Raw genomic sequence first — 26748 nt, forward strand, 5'->3', positions numbered from 1 at the left:
CTTTATGCCTGGACTCAAAACCAGCTCCAAGACAGTGTTATTTAAATAAAAGGAAATATTTAACACTGATTTTGTTTAAAACTAGCTGTCTCCAACATTTTTGTCATTTAGTCATCAGGCAGATTAAATTTATCTAATACTATTTAGTCCTGTAAGGTAAAATCTCCAGTTTCCTACTTGCAAATTTCTGAAAATTCTCCACAGTATGTAGACTGAGGCAATAATACAAATAAAAATAGGGAACACCTAGAACAATGATTATGTACTCCAGGCTTTACTTAAAGTAACCTAATCAATCTTTACAACAATCCTATGCAGGAGGCATCACTGTTAGCCCTGTTTCACAGATAAAGAAATTGTATAACTGAAAGGGCTCTTCTCAGAACATCGTAGGAAGTGTGAGTAAGAGCAGAGAATTGGACACAACCTCACCTAGAGTTTTAACACCACTTGTTTACTGGAAACCTGGCATTTATTAAAATCATTATTCTTGGGTGTGAGATTTTAGACTTGATTTTACTGTGCAGCATTACAACAAAGTCACCTGGGAGAAATTTATGTGGATTAGAATTAATATGAGGGTGTCTGGGCTTCCAGACACATGAAATAACTTATTTCTCTTAACATTCATCTTTCTCCATAATAAGACCTGCCTGGAATATCTAATTGTGTGTGTATGTTATCTCACCTTAATCATATATCCCATCAATTTGACGGCCCCCTGAAAGCTATATATACGCCCATATTTCACCTTCATTTGTGGGTTTAATAAAAGGAGATTGTAAAGCCCTGATTTGCAATAGCTTTGCCAGTAATTCTGCCACAGTAAATGAGAATGGGGAAGATTTGGTCTTTATTGGCCATTTTTCCCCTAGGGATTGCTACCCAAATGTGATCTAATTTACTTATTATTACAATCCAATATTATGGTGGGGTGGTTTCTAAATTAAATAATTGTTGCATCTTCATTTGAAGGAGCCAAGATTTGGATAGTTTAACAATTAGCTTTCTTTGTGTAACTCCAACACCTGAGAAAATCATTTAAGAAACTAATCAGCCCTCTCAAATTTACAGTGAGTGTTCATGCTTTTGTTTCCAAGTCCGTCTATGCACAAACTGGATAGGTAAGACTAGGTTCCTGAGGTCAATATGGTGCGTGACTCTCTCTGTTAGCATAAAAACCCATTTATAGTTAAAAGAATTTCAAGATTTTGCTTAAAACCTCACTCAGCAGATCTATTCATTCTAAAAACCGGTGAACCACAAACAAACTAAAAGTAACCTTAATTGACTTCAGACTGGAAATTCATACAACGGTAATAAAGAGTGGCAGAATGTGCCACTCCAAAATGTGCCACTTTGGTATGAGGATTACTTTAAGCTAAAGACACTTGAAAAATGGCAGATGCAAGAAGTGTATTCTAATCTTCCCTTTCCCTCCTTGAAAACAGGAGCTAAAACCTCCCATGCAAAACATGCCTTCCCTATATCAGAAAGAAAATTCTTCAACAGGGAGTCATAGCTGAGAGAATTCTGTACAAATACATCTTGTTAAAAAAAAAAAAAAAAATTCCTGGAGGCAGAGCAAGATGGCTGAATAGAACCCTCTAGCAATCATCCCCTCCAACAGGAACACCAAATTGAACAACTATTCACAAAAGAAAGCACCTTCATAAGAACCAAAAATCAAGTTTGCAATCACAGTCCCTGGTTTTAACATCATAGCAAGGAAAGAGGAACTGAAGAGGGTAGGAAAGACAGTCCTGGATTGTCAGAACCATCCCTCCTCCATCCCCCAGCAGCAGCCATGTGGCACAGAGAGAGAATATGTGTGCTTTGGGGAGGGAGAGGAAAGTGACTGTGGGGCTTTGTAATGGACTTCAGTGCTGCCTGTCACAGTGGAAAGCAATACCGGGTAGAATTCAGGTGGTGCTCATGGAGGGAGCATTTAGACCAGCCCTAGCCAGAGGCGAATTGTCCATGCCAGTGGGTGGAACCTGAGTTCTGGCTAGCCCCAATACTGTGGGATAAAGTGCTCTGGGGGTTCTAAATAAACTTGAAAGGCAGTCCAGGTCACAAGGACTGCAATTCCTGGGCAAATCTTGATGCTGTGCTGGGCTCTGAGGAATTGCTCTTGAGGTGCTAAATGTATTTTAAAAAACAAGACCCAGTGATTGATGTGTGGTCTGCAAGAAATACATTTCACCTATAAAGACACACATATGCTGAAAATAAAGGAATGGGAAAAGATATTCTATGTGAATGGAGAACAAAAAGAGCAGGAGTAGCTACACATATATTAGACAAAATAGATTTCAAGACAAAAGCTATAAAAAAAAGACAAAAAAGGTCATTATATAATGATAAAGGGGTTCATTCATCAAGAAGATATAATGATTGTAAATATATATACACCCAACACTGGATCACCTAGTTATGTAAAGCAAATATTACTAGAGATAAAGAAAGAGATAGACTCCAGTATAATAATGGCTGTTGATTTCAGCATTGGACACTTTCAGTATTGGACAGATCAAGACAGAAAATCAACAAAGAAGCACTGGAATTAATCTGCACTATAGACCAAATGGACCTAGATATTTACAGAACATTTCACCCAACAGCTGCAGAATACATATTCGTTTCCTCAGCACATGGACCTTCTCAAGGATAGACCACATTTTAGGTCACACAACAAGTCTTAAAAATTTCAAAAATATCAAAATCATATTAAATATCTTCTCTGAGCATGGTGGAATAAAACTAGAAAGCAATAACAAGAAGAAATTTGGGAATCATACAAATACATGGAAATTAAACAACATGCTCCTGAATGACCAGTAGGTCGATGAAAAAAATTAAGAAAATTTAAAAAATTCTTGAAACAAATTAAAATGGAAACACAACATAACAAAAGCTGTGGGATACAGTGAAAGCAGTACTAAGAGGAATGTTTACAGAAGTAAGTGCCTACATCAAAAAAGCAAGAAAACTTCAAATAAACAATGTAATGATGCATCTTAAAGAACTAGAAAAGTAAGAGCAAACCAAATTCAAAGTTAGTAGAAGGCTGGAGTGATAGCTCACGCCTGTAATCCCAGCACTTTGGGAGGCTGAGGCAAGTGGATTACCTGAGGTCAGGAGTTCAAGACCAGCTTGGCCAACATGGTGAAACCCCATCTCTACTAAAAATACAAAAATTAGCCAGGCGTGGTGGTGTGTGCCTGTAATCCCAGCTACTCAGGAGGCTGAGGCATGAGAATTGCTTGCATCCAGGAGGCAGAGGTTGCAGTGAGCTGAGATCATGCCACTGTACTCCAGCCTGGGCAACAGAGCAAAACGCTGTCCAAAAAAAAAAAAAAAAAAAAAAAGAAGGAAAGAAATAATAAAAATAAAAGAAAAAGCAGAAGAAAAGAAATAATAAAAATCAGAGCAAATCAGAGCAGAAATAAATAAAATTAAATTAAAGAACAATCCAAAAAATTAATAAAATTATATGAAAAGTTGTTTTCTGAAAAGATGAACAAAATCAATAAACTTCTAGCCAGATTAAGAAAAAAAGAGAGAAGACCCAATAAATAAAATCAGAGATGAAAAAGGAGACATTGGGCCGGGCGCGGTGGCTCACGCCTGTAATCCCAGCACTTTGGGAGGCCGAGGCGGGCGGATCACAAGGTCAGGAGATCGAGACCACGGTGAAACCTCGTCTCTACTAAAAATACAAAAAAATTAGCCGGGCGCGGTTGTGGGCGCCTGTAGTCCCAGCTACTCGGGAGGCTGAGGCAGGAGAATGGCGGGAACCCGGGAGGCGGAGCTTGCAGTGAGCTGAGATCCGGCCACTGCACTCCAGCCTGGGCTACAGAGCGAGACTCCGTCTCAAAAAAAAAAAAGAAAAAGGAGACATTACAACTGATACAGCAGAAATTCCGAGGATCAACTATATTTTAACACACTGGGAAACCTAGAAGAAATGGATAAATTCCTAGATATACACCATTTACCAAGATTGAACCATGAAGAAATCTGAAACCTCAATAGACCAATAACAAGTAAAAAGATCAAAGTCATAATAAAAAGTTACCCTAGCAAAGAAAAGCCTGGGATCCAATGGCTTCAATGCTGAATTTTATCAAACATTTAAAGAAGAACTAATACCAATCCTACTCAAGCTATTCTGAAAAATAGAGGAGGAAACACTACTTTCAAATTCATTCTATGAGGCCAGTATTACCCTGACACCAAAACCAGATAAAGACACACCAAAAAAAAAAAAAGAAAAGGAAAAGAAAACTATAGGGCAATGTCCCTGATGAACCTTGATGCAAAAATCCTCAACAAAATGCCAGGAAACTGAATTCAACAACACATCAAAAAAATCATTCATCATGACCAAGTGGCATTCATCTCAGGAATGCAAGGATGGCTCAAGACACACAAATCAATCAATGTGATACGTCCTATCAACAGAATGAAGGCCAAAAACCATGTGATCATTTTAATTGATGCTGAAAAAGCATGTGATAAAATTCAACATCCCTTCATGATAAAAACCTTCAACAAACTGGGAGTAGATGGAAGATACCTCAACACAATAAAAACCATATATGACAGGCCCATAGGTAGTATCATACTGAATGGGAAATACTGAAAATCTTTTCTCTAGAATCTGGAACAACACAAGGATGCTCACTTTAACTACCATTATTAAATGTAGCACTGGAAGTCTTAGCTAGAGTAAGTAGACAAGCGAAAGATATAAAGAGCATCCAAACTGGAAAAGAAGAACTCAAATTATCCTTGTTTGCAGATGATATAATCTTATATTTGGAAAATCCTAAAGACTCCACCAAAAAAATTATTATAATGGATAAACAAATTCAGTAAAGTTGTAGGATACAAAATCAACATACAAAAATCAGTAGCATTTCTATATGCCAACAGCAAACAATCATAAAAAGAAAATAATCTCATTTACAGTAGCTAAAAATAAAATAAAATACCTAAGAATAAACTCAACCAAAGAAGTAAAAGATCTCTACAGTGAAAACTATAAAACATTGATGTAAGAAATTAAAGAGGACACACACACACACACAAAAGGAAAGATATCTTATGTTCTTGGATTAGAATAATAATTATTGTTAAAATGTCCATTTTATCCAAAGAAATTTACAGATTATATGCAATTCCTATCAAAATACCAAAGACCTTCTTCACAGAAATAGAAAAAACTTCCTAAAATTTATATGAAACCACAAAAGACCCAGCATAGTCAAAGCTAACCTGAGCAAGAAGAACAAAACTGGAGGAGTTACATTACCTAAATTAAAATTGTATTGCAGAGCTAAAGTAACCAAAATAGCATGGTACTGGCATAAAAATAGACACATAGACCAATGGAACAGAATAGAGAACCCAGATATAAATCCATGCATCTACGGTGAACTCGTTTTTGACAAAAGTATCAGTAACATACGTTGGGGAAAAGATAGTTTCTTCAATAATGATTCTGGGGAAACTGGATATCCATATGCAAAAGAATGAAACTAGACTCCTATCTCTTGCCACATACAAAAATCAAACCAAAATGGGTTAAAGGGTCAGGCGCGGTGCCTCACGCCTGTAATCCCAGCACTTTGGGAGGCAGAGGCAGGTGGATCACTTGAGGTCAGGAGTCCGAGACTAGCCTGGCCAACATGGTGAAACTCTGTCTCTACTAAAAGTGCAAAATTAGCTGGGCGTAGTGGTGGGTGTCTGTAATCCCAGCTATTCTGGAGGCTGAGGTGGGAGAATCACTTGAAGCTGGGAGGCAGAGGTTGCAGTGAGCCAAGATCATGCCTCTGCACTCCAGCCTGGACCAGAGAGGGAGACTGTCTCAAAAAACAAACACACATCCAGAGACCCTAGTAGGCACAGACACAAGCGGCTGGATGTTGAGAGGAACACACCAGTGGAAGAGCACACAGGTGGCTGGACATTGAGAGGAACAGAGGAGCAGAAGAGCACACCGACAGGCACCAGCGGACACTGCCAGACCATCCACAGGTAGAACAATGCGTAGACTGAGGGGAATTTGGCCAGCGTAGTCAGCGAAGAGTCCGGGACTCCAGGGAAAAACCACCTTTCCACTCCATTCCCTTTCTGGCTCCCCATCCAACTCTGAGAGCCACTTCCACCATTCAATAAACCTTGCATTCATTTTCCAAGCCCACTGTGTGATCCGATTTTACCGGTACAACAAGGCAAGAACCCCAGGATGCAGAAAGCCCTCTGTCCTTGCGATAAGACAGAGGGTCTAACTGAGCTGATTAACACAATCCGCCTATAGACAGCAAAACTAAAAGAGCACCCTGTAACACACGCCCACCGGAGCTTCGCTTCAGAAGCTGTAAGCCTTCGCTCCTAGACACTGCCCTGGGTTCTGAGCTCACGTGCCCCACAACCTGCCCGTCTGCATGCTCCCCCTAAGGGTTTCAGCAGAGCACCAAAGAAGCAAGCCACACCCCCATTGTTACCGGTAGAAGGTGTCCAGGTTCTTGGCGTCTTGAACAAAAAATTGGGCAAAACGCATAAACAAAGCAAGGAAGGAATGAAGGGATTTATTGAAAATGAAAGTACACTCCACAGTGTGGGAATGGGCCGAGCACTGGGGCTGAAAGGCCCCGTTACAAATTTTTTGGGAGTTTAAATACCCCTTAGAGGATTCCATTGGTTACTTGGAGTACGCCCTGTGTAAATGAAGAAGATGAAGTAAGGTTACAAAGTCGTTTATGGTGTACACCCTATGGAGAGGATATTTCCTGTTATAGCTGAAGTGTGAATCGGCCTTATGTTCCCTACCTCCAGACCCTATTTTTCTGCCTCACCATCACATGCCCTGCAAGGGTGATAAGGAAACTATTACCCTTTCAGTATCAAGGAAATGAAACTTACCAGATCATCACATCTGGACAATGAGACACCAGATCCCTCACCTATCATGATTCCCTAAGCGACCACCTGATTCCTGTTGACTAACTCCTCTTCCTTACCCCTCCCTAATTCCTGATTTCCTGCAAGTAGTCACATTTCTTTCTCGCTATATAAACCCCTGATTCTAGTTGGTTGGGGAGACAGATTTGAGACTGATTTCCCATCTCCTCGGCTGCAGCACCAGAGAATCGCTTGAACCCCGGAGGCAGAGATTGCAGTGAGCTGAGATTGCGCTCCTGCTCTCCAGCCTGGGCGGCAGATTGAGAACCGGTCTCAAAAAATAAGAAATTTCCAAATTGTCTGGAATAAGTATATAAAATTTATTTTTTAAAAGGTTATTAAAAACTATAAGAAAATTTTGTTTGCTTTCATCTGAAATATAATGTTCCCCATGTTAAATCTTGTTCTTCCCTGGCAATTGCCTTCTTCCCTGGGAATTCTCATTGTTTCAGTGATTGGCATTCTGTGCCAGGAGCAGCAGGATCTAGACGCAACCCCTGGCCTTTTAGTAACACATGTAGATCTGGCCCCGCCCGCCTCCCGGTTGTCTGTACTGATCTGAGTATAGTTAAGTACCTGCGCATGCCCAGAACGCACCGAGCATTCTGCCCTCTGGCAGCCTCCTTCCGACCATCCAGATATCATCTCCTTCAAGAAGCCCTCCCTTTGGGGAGGTAGCCCCGCCCTTTGGGAGCACAAAACCCTGTTTGCTCCCAAAGCCCTACGGCTTTATCATGTGCTGATGCTACTCTCTGCTTGTTCGCTGGCCGAGCAGGCCGGTGAACACTTTGCAGGAGCGGGCTTTGTCATAATCTTCTTTGTAGTCCCAGCCCTAGCTCAGCAGCGGAGCCCCTCAAACCTCGGGAACTCCTCCCTGCAAAGGAGCCAGGACGCCCTCCCTCAGGCTGCCTTTAACCAGGGCAGAGTGACAGAGGACCTCCACAGAGTTAGCGGTCACTGCCTTAGCAGTTAGGCCTCGGGGCCCGGGCAGGCACAGCTGGCGGGACTCGGCGCAGGCTGGCGCTGGCGCTTGTGTGGCCGCCTCACAGCTGCAGGCGGACTGTAAGCGCGCGCGCGGTCGCCATGGCAGCGCAGCCGCCGCGGCCAGTGGGTGAGAGGAGCATGGGGAGCCCCCGGGAGGCCGACAGTGCGCCGGCCAGGTCCCCGGCTTGGGCCCCCACTCAGGCCCGTACTCCGGGCGCGGCCCTGGTGGGCCAGCGCGGTAAGAAGTAGGGAGCCCGTCTGCGCGGCCTGGCCCGGACGAAACGCGCGAGGGGCGCCGGGGTCCCACGGCCGGAGTCCTTCTAGCAGCCCGCCAGCCCAAGGCGGCGCGGAGGGAGAGTGCCCCTGGGAACCCCATCTGTGACCAGAGGTTTGGGGCGCCCCGAAACGAGGGCAGGAGAGGAGTCCCCGCCGTTTGTGCGATAGGTTGTGCAGATGGTGTCTGTCGCCGTGCTCTCGGTATCTCCAGGGTCTCCCTCCGGGAGGGTGTGGCTGGGGGGCTCTTCTCAGACCCCTTTTTGTGAAAGTCCCAGAGAGCAGGTCACAGGTGGGCATGAGGGTCTTGATACCGTTTCTGACTTTGCACCTCTGTACTGTCTCCATTTTAAATATTTCTGCGCCCATGAATGATCTTTAGCGAGTTAAGCATACCCTGAAGGGCCACCCCTTACACGCCATTTCCGTTTTATATGCTTGTTTTAAAGTATGTTTGTGGATACGGAACTGTGTTCGGAGGCTGGCTTAATAGTACTCACTGAATCCAGGAGATGGGCAGTGTTAGGCTCTGCCTTTAGCATGAGAGGAAATTAAAGCTGGGATAACAATTTGTTCAATTGTGCACACTGCGGATTCTGGGTGGGGCACCCACGTTCTGACTCATGCTCATCTCTTGGATTTCCCAGTGCTTGGCTAAGTATAGAAAAGCATGTTTTGGAGGGATCTGCCTCCTAAATAAGTCCTTTCTCTGGAAATTGTAAAACGTGCTGCCAGAGTCGTGGATGAAAAAATGAAATTTGGGTTGGGTTCTTTACATTTTTCTGCGTAGCTGGGTTATTTCCTAGTTTTTACTTTACTATACAGTATAGGAAATAAATTCATTAGTGCCATAAAATCCTGGCATACAAAATACATAGGTGAATTTTAAGTCAAAGGAAGGGTAGCAGAAACTTTTAAATACTGTAAATCTGTGGCTAGCTTGTTAAATAATAATATTTCCATAATTTTGTTTAGCTGTATTTAGCTCGTAGTCTAAGATTCCTTCATGCCTTTGCGAAAATGAATTGTAGTCTGACACATTTCTGTGCCTTGTTTGTGGTGTGGGCAGCGCTGAATCTCGGAGATTCTCAGGGCAATCTTTCTCTTAATGCCAAGGAAGAGAGTAGGGAAGAAAGAAGCCTACTGGGAGCCCAGCTCCATCTTCTATTTGGGATCTACTTGCTTTGTTTCCTGGGGAGGACGCTAAAGCAGCATTTTCTAGATTGCATTCCAAGTGAGGTGTGTGTGTGTGTGTGTGTGTGTGTGTGTTTGAGATGGAGTCTCCTCTGTCGCCCAGGCTGGAGTGCAGTGGCGCGATCTTCGCTCACTGCAATCTTGCAACCTCCACTGCTCGCGTTCAAGCGATTCTGTCGCCTCAACCTCCCAAGTAGCTGGGACTACAGGCACGCGCCACCACGCCGGCTAATTTTTGTATTTTTTGGTAGAGATAGGGTTTCACCATGTTGGCCAGGCTGGTCTCGAACTCCTGGCCTCAAGTGATCCACCTGCCTCGGCCTCCCAAAGTGCTGGGATTACACACATGAGCCACCGCACCCGGCCAGAAATGCAGCATTCTTATCTTCCCTATTCTCAAGCTTAACAGTTTGAAGAGTGTGCACGTTTTAAATACTCTGAGAAGTGTTGTGTCTCTGTATAGTTTTGTTTATTTTAGCACTTCTCAAACTTACTTGATAATAAAACCTATTCTGTTTGGAACACCTTTGATCATCCTGTAGAACATGAATATTCCACAAAATACAATTTGGGAAATATTGTGCTACAATATCATTTAAATACATGAAAATTTTCCAAAATAGGTGAAGCTTTTTCAATATGTACATCTATCCACATGACAGAAATTATGCTATTTAAAATTGTCAGAGATTATCTAGTGACATGGGAAAACTGCTTACAATATAACGTTAACTGAAAAAAACAGCATAGAAAATTATATCCAAAGATTCTAATTTTGTTTAAAAAATACTTAATATGCATATGAAAGAAAAACTATAGGAAGTATGTATGCCTAGACCTCAATTGTGGTTGTTCTTTGGCAGTGGGATTGCAGAGTAACATGTATTTTCTTTTAATACTAAAAATTTCCGGTCGGGTGCATTGGCTCACCTGTAATCCCAGCACTTTGGGAGGCTGAGGCGGGCTGATCACTTGAGGGCAGGAGTTTGAGACCAGCCTGGCCAACATGGTGAAACTGCATCTTTATAGCCGGGTGTGGTGGTGTGTGCCTGTAGTCCCAGCTACTTGGGAGGCTGAGGCAGGAGAATCGCGTGAACCCGGGAGGCAGAGGTTGCAGTGAGCTGAGATTGCGCTCCTGCCCTCCAGCCTGGGTGGCAGATTGAGAACTGGTCTCAAAAAAAAAAAGAAATTTCCAAATTGTCTGGAATAAGTATATTAAATTCATTTTTAAAAAGGTTATTAAAAACTATAAGAAAATTTTGTTTGCTTTCATCTGAAATGTAATGTTCCTCATGTTAAATCTTGTTCTGCAGATCCATTTAGCAAACTCATTATTCTTCAGAGTGCAAAGGACACTCAGTAAACATTTCTGAGATATAGAGACTTAGAAGAGAAGCCAGCTCCTAAAAAGCTAGGCTGGTTGAGCAATGAGATCTCTGTGCACAAATTTTTAAAAGACATCCACAAAAGGTAGAAGTATAGAAACAAAAACAGTGGCCTGTGCTTCTAAGAAAAGTAACAGCATAACTTCTACCCCAGAAGACGTAGGCCTTGCAGAAGATGCTTTTGAGGTATTACTGAAAACAGTAAGGTCATTAAGGAAGGCTGCATGTATAACAGAAAGGAGATCTCAATTCCTGCTTTGTTTCTATCTTCTTAAGAACTTAGGGAAAAGTCACCTTTAGAAAGAGGAGATGGAAGGCTGGGTAGGAGAAGAGCTTCTGTGAGCCAGGCCTCGATTTGGTATGAAGAACTGACAGTTACATTCAAACTTGGGATGATGTAGAGGGTATCCAAGAAGCTTGTGGGAGTAGGTCATTTTTCAGATCCCTTTTGAGTTAGGTTATTAGATAAAATTGTTTTTATATGAAGCTATTTTAAGAAACCTTTTCCTCTGATGGATGCTGAGATACTGAAAAAAAAAAAAAAAAAGAAATGTTGAGTCACTGCAACCCAATAGGGCACAGTGGAAAGAGGTTTTGGAATCAGTTTGATTCTGCACTCTGCCCTTATTAGCTGCATGGTTTAGGACAAAATATATAATGTCTTTGGAAGTCATTTTCCTCAGCCACCAGGTCTGGCACATAATGGAGCTTAGTTCTCCCTTAATGTCACTTCCAATGTAGGGTGCTCACTTAAGCCAGTGTCTGCCAAGCCTCAGTGGGTGGTTCAGTGGCCCTAGTTCTCCAAACAGCATTTTAATTATCTATCCCATTATTTTTCTCTTCTCTTTTTCTAACCTTATTTCTGTTTCCTTTTCTTCCCTACCCTCACTATACACACGTACAACTCATATCTTTGAAAGAAGTATAGTTTTTATGGTATTCAAAAAGTTTCTAGAATAATTTATATGTGATGGAGGATGCATATATTTTTCAGAATCTCCAGAATCTGGTCTCCAGGAACATTATTCTAATCTGTGTATGGAAAAATCCCAGAAAATTAATCCTTTTATATTGCGTATACTCCAAGAAGTGGATGAAGAAATTAAAAAGGGGTAAGAAAGACAAATACTTGATTACATTAATAGTGTTTGCTTATATTCATGTGTGTGAAAATCCTAACATACTGAGTGATTTTATAGCCATTTGAAAATGCTTGGTAAAATGGATATACCGTTTGATTCAGGTAAGTAAGCAGACGAGCAACACTGTTAGTAGGTCTTAGAGGTGGTATAGCATTCAGGAAAGAGCACTAGACCGGGAGTACCCAAGCTTGGGCTCCAGAGTGATCTTTAACTTCTGTGGGCGGGGTGAATCTTTTGTGTGTGTGTGTGGGCCGGGTGAATCTTTTTTTTTTTTTTTTTTTTTTTTTCTGAGACGAGTGTGTCCCTCTGTCCCCCAGGCTAGAGTGCAGTGGCATGATCTTGGCTCACTGCAAACTCTGCCTCCTGGGTTCAAGCAGTTCTCCTCTCTCAGCCTCCTGAGTAGCTGGGATTATAGGTGCCTGCCACCATGCCCGGCTAATTTTTGTATTTTTAGTAGAGACAGGGTTTCACCATGTTGGCCAGGCTGGTCTCGAACTCCTGACCTCAGGTGATCCGCCCGCCTTGGCCTCCCAAAGTGCTGAGATTAACAGGCGTGACCACCGCGCTTGACCTGAGCTGGGTGAGTCTAAGAAAATCATTGAAGTTTTCAGTGTTGTTATCTATAAAAGTGGGGATACTGTTTGTGTGAGTGTGAGTGTGAGTGTGTGTGAGAGAAATTATACAGAATCTTTTAAAGCACTTTGCAGTCTGCAGAATGTTCAGTAGTTTTAAGTTACCTGTTATAAACATACTATATAAGTCTACTTACTATATGCTTGCTTCCAGTAACTGTTATCTGTGATATGACTATTTATACATGAAGGAAACATACTTTAATTCTTTACTGGGTTTCTATTTCAAAATCTTTTTTTTTTTTTTTTTTGTATTTTAACAGGCTAGCAGCAGGAATCACATTAAACATTGCTGGTAACAATTGCTTAGTGCCAGTAGAAAGAGTTACAGGTGAAGATTTTTGGATTCTTTCCAGAATTTTAAAGAATTGTCTGTATATTAATGGTATGTTTCCATAAGAATCAATACCTCCTGCTTTTCATTGATCTGATTTAAGTATTCTTTATAAGGAATATCAGCTCTATTCATCTGTGCTTCAGGTTTGGATGTCGGATATAACCTTCTAAGTGATGTTGGTGCATACTATGCTGCGAAACTGGTTCAGGTATTATTTTACTACAAAATGTCCTTAGTTCCATTTACAGTGAAACCAATTAGTCTAATGACACACACATAAAATACTAGTTTTACCCGATGTCAAGGGTCCCGACTCTGTGCTAGAACACTTGAAATATACTGGAAACCCACTGTGAATTTGGTCTCAATGGAGCCAGTAGCTAGAGCTCCTGAGTTCTTTTGCAAACTTGTACACCATGATTAAATATATACACCACATCCATCTTTCAGATTGATCAAAACGAAAGTTTTTCTTTCATTTATATTGTAATTATATTTTGTTTACATAAGAATGATTTTTTTTTTCCTTAATGGTAGTTGTTTTTGCTAGGATACAGTCTTTCTTGGTTATAAAGATTTTCTTTGGAGGAAAACACTTATTCAAATAAAGTATATACTGTGTGTATGTGTGTGTGTGTGTGTGTGTATATATATATATACTGTGTGTATGTATGTAAAACTGATCAATTTCCAATAATAATAATAATGTGTAATAGCTTATTTTCTCTCATAGAAACAACTCAATCTCATTTACTTAAACCTCATGTTTAATGATATTGGGCCTGAAGGTGGAGAATTGATTGCTAAAGTGCTACATGTAAGCATTTATGTATTTCAAACTAACATTTTATTTGGAAATTCTAACTTCTGATAGCTTGGAACCAACAGCGTCCGATGTTGAAGTGAATTTATTTTAATATTGTAGGAATACATATTTTTATTATACTTTATTGAGGTGTAAACATTGCATGAACACTTTTGAAGTCATAGTTTTACTAAGATTTAATTCACATACATAAAATCTATCCTTTGAAAGTCTTCAGTGGTGTTTTAAGTATTAATATATTCACAGAGCTGTGCAAGTATCACTACTATCACTATTTTTAAAACATACTTATCACCCTAAAAAGAAAAGCCCTAAACTCATAAGCAATCCCCTCTCCATCTTTTCCACCCCCTACTCTCCAGCCCCTGGCAGTCACTAACATACTTCATCTCTCTATATATTTGCCTACTGTGGACATTTCATATATTTCATATAAACAGAATCATACAATATGTGGCCTTTGTGACTGGCTTAATGTTTTCAAGGTTCATCTTGAAAACCCAGTCACAAAGATTTATGTTTTTTAAAGAGTTTTATAGTTTTAGCTCTTTAATTCTTTGATCCATTTTAATTTTTGAATATGGTATGAGGTAGGAGTCCAACTTTATTCTTTTGCATGTGTATATCCACGTGTCCTAACATCATTTGTTAAAAGACTTCTTTCTCCCATTGAATTGTCTTCACAGCTTTGTCCAAAAATCAGTAACCATCATTACAGGGGTTTATTTCTGTATGAATAAAGATCTCTGTGACATGAATAAGTTTAAGGAAAAGTGCTGTGCCTTGATAGGCATATGCAAATATCTTCATAAACCTTTTTAGTGCATAAAGAGCAGCATTGTGCTAGCAAGTCCCACCTTTCACCCTAAGGCGGTTTTCTCCTTTCTCAGTAAACAGAACATACAATTGGGTTTTACACGGACATGTTCCATTGCCCAGGGATGGGCAGGAGACAGATGCTTTTCTCTATCTCAACTGCCAAGCGGCTTCTTTCCTCTTACACTCGTCCTCCTCAGCACAGACCCTTCACGGGTGTCAGGATGGGGGACGATCAGGTCTTTCTCTTCCCATGAGGCCATATTTCAGACTATCACATGGGGTGAAACCTTGAACAATACCTAGCTTTCCTAGGCAGAGGTCCCTGCGACCTTTGTCAGTGTACATGTCCCTGGGTACTTGAGATTAAGAGAATGGTGATGACTTTTAACCAGCATACTGCCTTCAGGCACTTGTTTAACAAAGCACATCCTGCACAGCCCAAAATCCATTAAACCTTGAGTCACCACAGCACATGTCTCTTGCAAGGACAAGGTTGGGGGTAGGGTCACAGATTAACAGCATCTCAAATACAGAACAAAATGGAGTCTCTTATGTCTACTTCTTTCTATATAGACACAGTAGCAGTCTGATCTTTCTTTTCCCTACATATGTCCTAATATTTACTCATTAGAATGATGAAATGTCTGTAATTTTGTGAAATATTTATCACATTATATTACTTTAAAAGTGATATAGGAGGAATGGGGAGTGACTGGTTAATGGAATAGGACTGGCTTCGGGGATGATGAAAATGTTTTGGAATTAGCTACAGGTGATGACTGCACAATACTGTGAATGTACTAAATGCTACTGAATTGTATACTTAAAAATGGTCAGTTTTATGTTATGTGAATTTCACCTCAATTTAAAAAAGTGAAGTGCTATAATTTTCTTAAGATAAATTTACAGATTTTTCCAGTGAAAGGAAAGTTTATTAATATATGGTTTATTTACTGGTTATTGCTTGGGCATCTGTTTCTTGGGCATTATTTCTACTCAACTGTTAAACTAGATTTTTATCTATTATGGTAGATTGAATGTTACCTTTAAGGAATATATCCTGTTCTGGCTGGGCGCGGTGGCTCATGCCTGTAATCCCAGCACTTTGGGAGGCCGAGGTGGGTGGATCATGAGGTCAGGAGATCGAGACCATCCTGGCTAACACGGTGAAACCCTGTCTCTACTAAAAATATTAAAAAAAAAATTAGCCAGGCGTGGTGGCGGGCGCCTGTAGTCCTAACTACTCGGGAGGCTGAGACAGGAGAAGGGCGTGAACCCGGGAGGCGGAGTTTGCAGTGAGCCGAGATCGCACCACTGCACTCCAGCTTGGGTGACAGAGCGAGACTCAAAAAAAAAAAAAAAAAAAGGAATATACCCTGGTCTGTCTCCATGAAAACTGGAGGCTGCAAATAGTAATAGTCTCCTAATTCATGTAATGTATAGAATTCTGTGGATTAAAAATTTTTAAATAAAATTTTTGTTTTCCTTTTCAGAAGAATCAGACTCTGAAATACCTAAGAATGACTGGAAACAAAATTGAAAATAAAGGTGGAATGTTTTTTGCTGCAATGCTGCAAATTAATTCATCGTTAGAGAAATTAGATCTGGGTGACTGTGACCTGGTGAGTAAAATGGTTATGAGAAAATCATCCAGATAAGCTAAATGAGAGTCTTATCAATGACTAATTTTGCTTCTTATGTCTAATATCAGAGAAAAGGTATTTTTCCCCTAGACATAATAGTGCAGATTAATAAAATCAGACTATAGTAAATAACAGAAAAATACTTAATAAAAATATTCCTAAACTTCCATCTACATAGCTCATCTTAAACTGTATGGAATTTTTAGAAAAAGATCATGTTCACTTTAATTAAACAAATATTACTTTATTCATATAATTTTTTTACTTTTGAAAATACATGTTAAGCTGGGTGCAGTGGCTCACACCTATAATCCCAGCACTTTGGGAGGCCGAGGCAGGTGGATCACCTGAGGTCAGGAGTACAAGACCAGCCTGGCCAACATTGTGAAACCTCGTCTCTACTAAAAATACAAAAATTAGTCAGGGCTTGGTGGCGGGAGCCTGTAATCCCAGTTACTCAGGAGGCTGAGGCAGAAGAATCGCTTGAACCAGAAGGCGGAGGCTGCAGTGAGCTGAGATCATGTCACTGCACTCCAGCCCCCGGGCGACAGAGCGAGACTGCCTCAAAACAAAAATAAAATACTTTTTAGTAGTTACTTATATTGTAGCACAAAAACTTAAAATGATGCTAAAAGCTGCTCTGAAGCTGGGTGACATGACATGTACCTGTAGTCCCAGCTATTCAGGAGGCTGAGGTGGGAGAATCTCTTGAGCCCAGGAGTTTGAGGTTACAGTGCACTACAATCGTGCCTGTGAACATCCACTGTGCTCCAGCATGGGCAACATGGTAAGACCCTGTCTCTAAAAATTATTAAAAAATATAAAAGTTGCTTTCAACCTTCACCTGGCCTGATAATGAGAAATGTGTTTTTTTGCATGTCTTCAAATTCCAGGCTTCACTTTCTCTGACATGTTTTCAAATCTTCAGGCCTACTCTTGGGAACCTGTTGTATAGCCTCAGGTTAATCAATGTGACATGAAAATAAGATGGGCCAGGGGGCTCTCTGGTTTAATAGATTCTGAAGGATTTTTTATTTTATTTTTGGAGACAGAGTCTCACTCTTGTCGCCCAGGCTGGAGTGCAATGACATGATCTCGGCTCACTGCAACCTCCACCTCCCAGGTTCAAGCGATTCTCCTGCCTCAGCCTCCTGAGTAGCTGGGATTACAGGTGCCTACCACCACACCTGGCTAATTTTTTTTTGTATTTTTAGTAGAGATGGGGTTTCATGATGTTGGCTAGGCTGGTCTCGAACTCTTGACCTCAGGTGATCCACCTGCCTCAGCCTCCCAAAGTGCTGGGATTACAGGTGTGAGCCACCGTGCCTGGCCCCAACTTCCTTTCTTACTTTGATTCTTACTTTTCCAGAGATACAATTTTGCTTTTATTACTCATGATTTCAAAGGTGTAATGGTTCAGCCACATCAATGTAACAAACAGTTCACACTGGGCTCTTATAATGCTCTTTTATATTTTTAAATAATTTTTTAGGGGTAATGATCTGGCAGTTTTAGATTACTGGTTTCTCTGTGGAGAATTAAAGGGTGGCAAGAAGAAGCCATCTGACCACTTAGAAGTCCAGGTGAGAAGTGAGGAGGACTTGGGCTGGGGTGGTGGCCACAGAGATGGACAGGAACAGACTAATTTGAGACATCTTTTGGAGGCAGCAGAATCTGTAAGACTTAGTGATCAACTGGATGGGAAGGTTAAGAGAAATGGCAGAGTGAGAGGAAGACCATGGTTTCCGGCATACCAGCTGGGTGTACATGGTGGTGTCCATCACAGATATGGGGGAGGACTAGGCCCTTTCAGTCAGATAGAGCAAGAGAAGCCTATGGGATCTGTGAAAAATGTGATTGGTAACCTTTTCCCACCACACACACTTAAAGTACTAGTATGAATATAAGAGTGCTTGTACAATGATATGTGTTGCATAAGTAGTATGAGCTCTAGCTCGGATCCACACAGAAGCTTGAGGGGTGAGGAATAAAAACCTAGAGGGAAACACCCAGGAAATGGACACTAAAACATTAAGAAACTCCCCATGCCATGTTTTAGTTAGATTTTAGGGCCAGGAGAAAAGAATACAGTAACAATTCATTTTTGAATTTGATCAACTTACAATTCAAAGTGCAAGGAATGCTTAAATTTTAAAAATAATTTTATCAGAATGCAGATAGCTGATCTTGAAATATTTATGTAGCGAGATTATTATATACTTTGTCAGTTTCCTTAATGAATTTACCTGTTTTTAGGGAATGCAAAGTGTGATAGCATTTGCTACAGTACTAACTCGAAACCAAGCAATTAAGGCAATAAACCTAAACCGACCTATACTGTATGGTGAACAGGTATGTATTCAAAGTGATGGTAGTTAATATAACAACATGAATGAAACTAAGGTACTACTACAAGTTTATGTCAAGGTACATGAATACACTATTTTTAGACATGTGTGTACTATATCTTGTAAACTACTATTTATAAAAATGTTTATTTAAAGGAAAATTATATCAATTCTTGGTAAGACGTTTATAACTAAATATGCTTTTAGATATTGCTTACTTAAGCAGCAAACATGTCATCTTTTCTCTTGAAACTCAAGTTCTTAGTGAGTAAACCTGCGAGGGTCAAAGTGGTCAAGATGAAAGCATAAATAATGAAGTGGTTTTTTTTTTTTTTTTTTGAGACGGAGTCTCACTCTGTTGCCTAGGCTGGCACGATCTCGTCTCACTGCAAGCTCTGCCTCCTGGGTTCACACCATTCTCCTAATAGTGAAGATTTTAAAGGCTACATTATAAGAGCCCAGTGTGAACTGTTTGTTACATTGATGTGGCTGAACCATTACACCTTTGAAATCATGAGTAATAAAAGCAAAATGTGTGTGAAAAGCAGTCTGGAAAGTTTGGACTTGATCCTATCTATAGATAAGCTGCTTGCTGGAGACAGAAAGATGAGTAAAAACATGGTTCCTACTTTCATGACTTCTTGCTCCTTCTGGGTGGCTTTCTTCTCCTATCACTTGTAAACAGCTAGAGAATAAGAACTCACATTATTATTGGTATAAACAAAAACGTATATCTAACTATTAGGAAAAGTAAATGGTCAAAGCACTTTCTAAAGTTCAATGTTTAAAATGTAATGTTTGGCCGGGCACGGTGGCTCACACCTGTAATCCCAGCACTTTGGGAGGCCAAGGCAGGCGGTTTGAGACCAGCCTGGCTAACATGGCAAAACCCAGTCTCTACTAAAAATACAAAAATTAGCCAGGCATGGTGGCAGGCGCCTGTAATCCCAGCTACTTGGGAGGCTGAGGCTGGAGAATCGCTTGAACCCAGGAAGCAGAGGTTGCAGTGAGCTGAGATCTCACCACTGCACTCCAGCCTGGGCAACGGAGTGAGACTTCATCTTCATCTCAACCAATCAATCAATGTCAATGTTTGAATTTTGAACTTTTTTTTTTTTTTTGAGATGAGGTCTCACTCTGTCACCCAGGCTGGAGTGCGGTGGCATGATCTCGGCTCACGGCAGCCTCCACCTTCTGGCCTCAAATGATCCTCCCACCTCAGCCTCCTGAGTAGCTGGGATCACAGGTATGCACCACCATGCCCAGCTAATATTTTTGTATTTTTGGTAGAGACAGGGTTTTGTCATGGTGTCCAGGCTGGTCTTGAACTCCTGAGCTTAAGCTATCTACCTGCCTTGGCCTCCCAAAGTGCTGGGATTACAGGCATCAGCTACCATGCCCAGCCAAACTCTGGACTTTTTAAATGATCAAAGCACTTTAGATAATTTAAAATTATCTACTTCATTGTTCCCCCTCAGTATGAATAACTGAGAATTAACGATATTTTTAAAGTAGTCTCATATTCAGAAGTGTATTTTACATTCTTTGCCTACATAGATATCTCCCTTTGAGTTATCTTTGCACTTTTCAGTACCAGAATTTTTGCAGTTTTACATCACCTTGTTTCATGTACATAAATCCAATCTATTCAACAAGACCCTCAGAATCTTCAAACAGATTCCTATTTTTAAAATATTTAAAAGGCTAGCAAAATACAGCTCAAAATAGGCATGCAGTGAATTGCTTCACTCATGATTCATTCACACCATGAATATTTGAATGCAACCTTAAACCAGAAACAATGCTAGCGAGGTGCTACAGGTATTAAAGTCAAATAAATTACATAGCACTTGTCTTCAGTGAGTTTTCCATCTAGGTGGAAGAAGCTTGACAAGTCTGGAGAGTGATATGCTTGGGGTACCATGGGGACATAAGGAGGGTAATCAAAATCAAAGCAGGGGAGGTGAGTGTGATAGGGAGGTTCTCAGATTGAGGATATGACAGGAGATTTGAAGGCTAAATAAAAAATTTCTGGATTGTATCTGTGCAGAAATATGTTTATATATAGGAGATCACATTATAAGCATGATCCCTTTTTAAAATATGTTGAGTGGTGTCATTCCTAAATCCACCTGAGGATGCTTATTATTAAAAGCCCAGGCCCCCTTGTTGCTCTCAGCCTGGTGTTTCTGGCAGCCAGCTAGGTGCTAGCCTGTTTTGTTCTTCTCCAGGACAGCCACTACCTTCTCTATCCCCAAGGCTACAATTCTGCTCTTAAATTGCTGTTCCCAAATACAAACCTGCAAATTAATTCCATTTATGGGTTTTACTGTTTTATTACCATGGAGGAATGGCATAACAAAAAGCTGTTAAGATGTTGGACTTCACCCTTAACACTCATTGGCATTATCCGGGGAGCTTGAAAAATACTGATGCCAGGTGCCACGCTAGACAAATCAAGTCACAAACTCGGTGAATGGGGCTAAAACCCTTTACTATTTCTGACAATAATTCCTCCCTTAATTAGGATACCCCTGCTTTCAAGCTTTGTAGCCTAGAACTGCAATCAAGGCCCAAACACAAAAACATAGTAAGTTTGTCTTCTGTGCCTGGCACTAGGTAGAGCAATAGTGGAACCCCCTAAGTGTGATTGGTTTGCATTTTTTTACGTTCCTAGACTACACAGCATCCCTTTAGCATGGCTGGCTTGCATTTTTGAAGATACTAGTCCACATAACATTCCTTAGGGTATATCTTTTCAGTGTCAAAGCAATTTCAGCAAATACAGAATTACCGAATATTGAACAATAATAAATGCTTTGTAGTCTGCCTATGGAACACTTATTTTGTGCTAGGTACCTTTTTTCAGTTAACTTATTTCTGTGAGGGAAGCATAATTTCAGCTACTTTACTAAAATGGAAATTGAGACTCAGCTGGATGAAAATATTTGCCCAAAGTCATATAGCCAGTAAAAGGTAAAGCTGGTATCTGACAGATTTGATTTTTATTTTTATTTATTTTATTTTTTTATTTTTATTTTTTTTTTGAGACAGTCTCGCTTAGTCGCCCAGGCTGGAGTGCAGTGGCGCGATCTCGGCTCACTGCAAGCTCCGCCTCCCGGGTTCACGCCATTCTCCTGCCTCAGCCTCCCGAGTAGCTGGGACTACAGGCGCCCGCCGCCTCGCCCGGCTAATTTTTTGCATTTTTAGTAGAGACGGGGTTTCACCGTGTTAGCCAGGATGGTCTCGATCTCCTGACCTCGTGATCCGCCCGCCTCGGCCTCCCAAAGTGCTGGGATTACAGGCGTGAGCCACCGCGCCCGGCCAGATTTGATTTTTATAAAGCTTATGTACTTTCTGCTATTGCTATGTGGTTTCATTTAAAGTTTTTTTCAAAGTACCTTTATATATAACAAGAACACATATAGTTATCTATGTTCATCATCAGCATTTCCAGTGACTAAAAAACTTATGTTATACAGCAATCATGCAAGAGTACTTCTTGTCACAAAATACTTCGGGCTATTCATTTGAAAATATGCTTTGATTTTGTTAAAAACTTAAAATGCCTGGTATTCAAATCTTCACTGATGCTATGTATCTTTTGCCTAGAAGCAGCAAGATTGTGGAACTTAAAAAAAGGTCTTCTGATGATCAGAATATAAGAATAAAACCTCTTAGGAATTTGAGATGAATATAAAAGGGAAGGATCAGATATATCACAGGGTTAATGAATGTATTCTTAATATAAAATAAAGATTGGGAAATGTCTTCGTATTTTGTCTGAAAACCGTCAAGAGTAGAGATCAAGAGCAAAGTTCAGGAACATAAGGAAGGTACAAGAAAGGTTTAGAGATTTGAAAGATGGATTACATGCTCAATACATGATGGGACCATTTTTTTTTCCTTTCGAAATGACTGATTATTGTTCCTTTAAAAAACCAAATTAACCAGCATCTTTTACATCACTTAGGTAGCAGGCACTTGTAAAATATAGTGACTATATTTTACCTTCTGAGAAGGTAAAAAATATCATTTGTGGCAAAGATAATTTTTTTAAGATAGACTAAACAAATGCAAATTGTAGACTAACAGTTTTAACCAATATAATCTTTTTTAAAAGCTAATTTAAATAACAGCATATGTCTGATAAACATGTACTACTTCAAAATTATATTTTAGAAATAAGATTTTATCCACTTTTAGGAAGAGTCCACAGTCCATATAGGCCGCATGTTGAAAGAAAATCACTGTCTTGTTGTACTACACATGTGTAAGCATGATATAAAAAACAGTGGTATACAACAGTTATGTGATGCACTGTATCTGAACAGTAGCCTGCGCTACCTTGATGTCAGCTGGTAAGTGATAATTTACACATTAATAATTCAAAGTTAAATCATGGGAATAATCTATATATAAATATTCATGGTAATTGGGATACTTTGTTAGACATTATTTCCAATGATTAGAAACTGCAACCAATTGTCAACCCTTTGTCCTAAGCTTTAATATTTAATACTGCTGTCTTTTAGTAACATAAATGAGCAATTTAGTTGTGTAAACAAGAATGAAAGCAATATTTTATCGTGAATTTTCATTAACTTTCTTGGAAATCAAGTGATTAAAATAAACCTTTACTAAAACACAAAGTACTGTTTAAGTTTTCAAGCATCTTCTCACTATGAATGAAAACACTATTTCATATTTTCAAATATAACTATTTTTCCTTTCTCAGCAACAAAATAACTCATGATGGAATGGTGTATTTGGCTGATGTACTGAAAAGCAACACTACCCTGGAAGTAATAGATCTTTCCTTTAACAGAATAGAAAATGCAGGTGCAAACTATCTCAGTGAAACTCTTACTTCACACAACAGGAGTCTTAAAGCGTTAGTATGGTTTTATATTTAATCAAAATAACAAAAAAGCAAATTTTTAAATACTAACCTCAAACCCCTTAACTCTTAAGATGATGATGAAATATGAAAACTCAGCTTCTAAACTGACATTGTATTAAGTTACAGTAAACATTTAAATTTCTATTTTTCAAATGTACTGTCTTACAATTAGACTGGTTCTACTAATGATTCCTTCAAATTAATGAGAAAATTTGTATTGCTTATATTATTTATCCTGAATTGCAATAGAAAAATCAGAAGCATTCAATATGATCAAGACTTTTAAAAATAAAAATTAACTAAAGAATAAAATACTTGGATGCATTTATCCAGAAAAATATATCTGCTATCCACCCAAACATTTACTGAAAAATATAAAACAGAAGACTTTCAAAATGTAGTTAGTTCTACTAAGTACCTAAGGATCTAATTAGAAAACTAAGTTTCTTGGATTTTAGGAATTAAATGGTCAGTATTTCTACCACTACATTACAACATACTGAGGAATAATGCTAAGACTACACAAGAAAATGTTTGTAATAAATGTTGCTAATTTTTGTATTCTTTCCTTGTGAACTATTGGTTTCAGGTTGTCAGTAGTCAGCAACAACATAGAGGGAGAAGGACTTGTTGCACTTTCACAATCAATGAAAACAAATCTCACATTCTCTCATATCTACATTTGGGGAAACAAATTTGATGAGGCTACGTGTGTAGTAAGTTTTAAGTTTTTTCCTTCACTGAAGGCTTTTTCTGGGATCATCTCTGTAACATCAGATATTATTTACAGGTGCCTCAGAAATGGTTACACAGTGAGACACCGCAGTTTTGATAATTAACATAAGTCCTAAAATTAGCTACTAGAGAGTTTGGTGGTTGAAATAACAAAAGACATTAAAACTATGTATTAGTATTACACATCACTGAATGACACAGTTCGAATTCCTCTAAGGTTAAAAAAAATCATAATTATCGATCAGATGTAGCAAAATTTCTGACCTGCTCCCTAATAATTATACCAAAATATGGAATGGGAGAGATAGAGTACAAGCTATCAAAATATTTGGCATGTTGCTCACATAAATACAGATAGCCTTTGATACTAATTTCAAAGCAGAAATAATGGTAACAGTTTTCATTTGGAAAGAATGAGGGGAAAAAGTAGATGTTAAAATTCTCAAAATTTGCAAAAGGACTAACCAAAATTCCACCACTAAAAAGAGTAATAAAACATACAGTATTGTCTAAACCACCCTCCCCAAAAAACCAACCCTTAATTTTAGAAAAACATCCGTAATCCTTTAGGTTCTACACACCAGAAGCTGAATAGGTTGAGTTTGGAACTGGAACTAATGATGAATGACAAGCTCAAGCAAAAACCAACTTGACTTTTAAATCTTTTAATGTTTAAATTTCCATCTTTCTCCATAATGCCAACCTTACTGACAAACCAGTTCAACATGTTTGTATGACTCTGTTACATAGATACTAAGGATCGTGGCTCATGCCTGTAATCCCAGCACTTTGAGAGGTCAAGGCAGGGGGATCACCAGGCCAAGAGATTGAGACCATCCTGGCCAACATGGTGAAACCCTATCTCTACTAAAAGTACAAAAATTAGCTGGCTGTGGTGGTGCGTGGGCCTGTAGTCCCAGCTACTCGGGAGGCTGAGGCAGGAGAATTGCCTGAACCCAGGAGACAGAGGTTGCAGTGAGCCGAGATCGTGCCACTGTACTCCAGCTTGGCGACAGATCGAGACTCTGTCTCAAAAAAAAAAAAAAAAAAAGATAATATATATATATATATATATATATATATATATAAATTCTACAATTAAGAAATAATAGGTCAGCATCCAATTCTATGGAATTGTCTCTCTTAGCCTAAATCTGTAGATTAGATTCAGGGGGGTCATGAACTCCATATAATTGGATGTCCAAATCTGGGATTCCCTTAATTTTTCTGAGGAATGGGTAACTAACTAGCTATCAGCAGATTTTTGAGAATGTATACAACAGCCCTCCTACCCAGCCCCCCTACCTATTCCAATTGATGAACATCTGTGGGACTTGAAAATTTTGACCGTAAGAGCTTTGGTCCACAAAATTGGTAGTACAGAAAATTAACTCTAGGAGTCACAAAATGACAAAACATGTCTAATACATTAAAAGTTAGAAATAAGTTTTGCAACATTATAATTTCATTCTGTGTAATTAAATGAATAAAAATCTACCTACAATACCTGGAAAATATTAAAATTCTGCAATGTTATTCAGAATATTTTATTTTAAACTACAAATTAGCACAGCTAATTTGAATATTTAAATTTAAGCACTGTAAATTGAATACATTTTTTCTTAATGATACAGTTTTTCTTTTCTTAAAAATCCTAGGCATATTCAGACTTAATTCAAATGGGTCGTCTAAAACCAGACAATACAGATGTGGAGCCATTTGTGGTAGACGGACGCGTATATCTTGCAGAAGTCTCCAATGGTCTTAAAAAGCATTATTATTGGACATCAACTTCTGGAGAATCTTATGACCATTCATCTAATGCAGGTTTTGCTCTTGTTCCAGTAGGTCAGCAGCCATGAAAAAGTAGCTCTAAAATAATTTTCATACATTTGTCTTATTATTTCACAGAGGTTAATATTCTATAGCCTATTTGTTTTCTTTTATAAATTAAAACAGGTTACTTTTTTCAAATGTGTAAAAGATAATAACTTCGTATAACTGTCTATTGTGAAAAACTGAGTAGGGTAATTTTTTAAAAGAAATTTTACAATATAAACTAAAGTTTTAACCCTGGAGAAAGAGGCCAAGGAACTAGACTAAATTTCTTTTTATAATGAAAATATAACCAAGTAGTGAAATAGCATGCAAGTAAAGGTCATTATAGGTATCTAACTGAAAGTTATTAAGTAGTATTAATAAAAAGGTTTGTGATAGCAAATTACCAGTGACTTTCAAAGGGTTTCAAAGTTCAGAAGTTGAAAAAGTATTCTACCTATCCTATTTACGTGTTACAGACAGGTATTAATAACAATTTCATAAATACAGGCAAATATATATAAACATATACATACCCCTTTCCCAAGTCAGTGCTGCTAGCTTCTCCCACCCTCCTCTCATAGATAACCACTGTCCTGATTTCTAATACCAAAGAGTAGTTTTGCCTGTTCTTGACCTTTATAAAAATGGAAGCATACAGTATACACTCTTTTTGTGTCTGACTTCTTTTGTTCAACATTATATTAGTATGATTCATTTATGTTGTTTAATGTAGC

The 26748-nt window shown here is 39.2% G+C and overlaps 2 protein-coding genes across 4 annotated transcripts in view; one reads left to right on the plus strand and one right to left on the minus strand.

The window, feature by feature from the left end:
* LRRIQ4 (leucine rich repeats and IQ motif containing 4) overlaps positions 1–7734 on the minus strand; it is a 25711-nt gene extending 17977 nt beyond the window's left edge. The window contains exon 1 of the mRNA XM_025375990.1: positions 7549–7734. The gene's annotated coding sequence lies outside the window, so the exon portion shown is untranslated. The remainder of the gene's footprint in view (positions 1–7548) is intronic.
* LRRC34 (leucine rich repeat containing 34) lies at positions 7670–26211 on the plus strand. 3 transcript variants are annotated; one of them, XM_025375993.1, is made up of 11 exons: positions 7670–8034; positions 11803–11920; positions 12846–12967; positions 13063–13127; positions 13653–13736; positions 16058–16186; positions 18464–18559; positions 22762–22916; positions 23294–23449; positions 24048–24174; positions 25852–26211. In XM_025375993.1, the coding sequence occupies exons 2-11, from the start codon at positions 11847–11849 to the stop codon at positions 26053–26055; spliced, it is 1212 nt and encodes a 403-aa protein (XP_025231778.1). In that variant the 5' UTR covers positions 7670–8034; positions 11803–11846; the 3' UTR covers positions 26056–26211. The 3 variants fall into 3 exon arrangements, with proteins under 3 accessions (XP_025231778.1, XP_025231776.1, XP_025231777.1); XM_025375991.1 differs by having other exon boundaries at positions 7710–8194; XM_025375992.1 differs by lacking the exon at positions 18464–18559 and having other exon boundaries at positions 7710–8194.
* Positions 26212–26748: the final 537 nt, after the last annotated feature.

Source organism: Theropithecus gelada, chromosome 2 (genome assembly GCF_003255815.1).
Source record: "Theropithecus gelada isolate Dixy chromosome 2, Tgel_1.0, whole genome shotgun sequence".
NCBI classification, from domain to species: domain Eukaryota; kingdom Metazoa; phylum Chordata; class Mammalia; order Primates; family Cercopithecidae; genus Theropithecus; species Theropithecus gelada.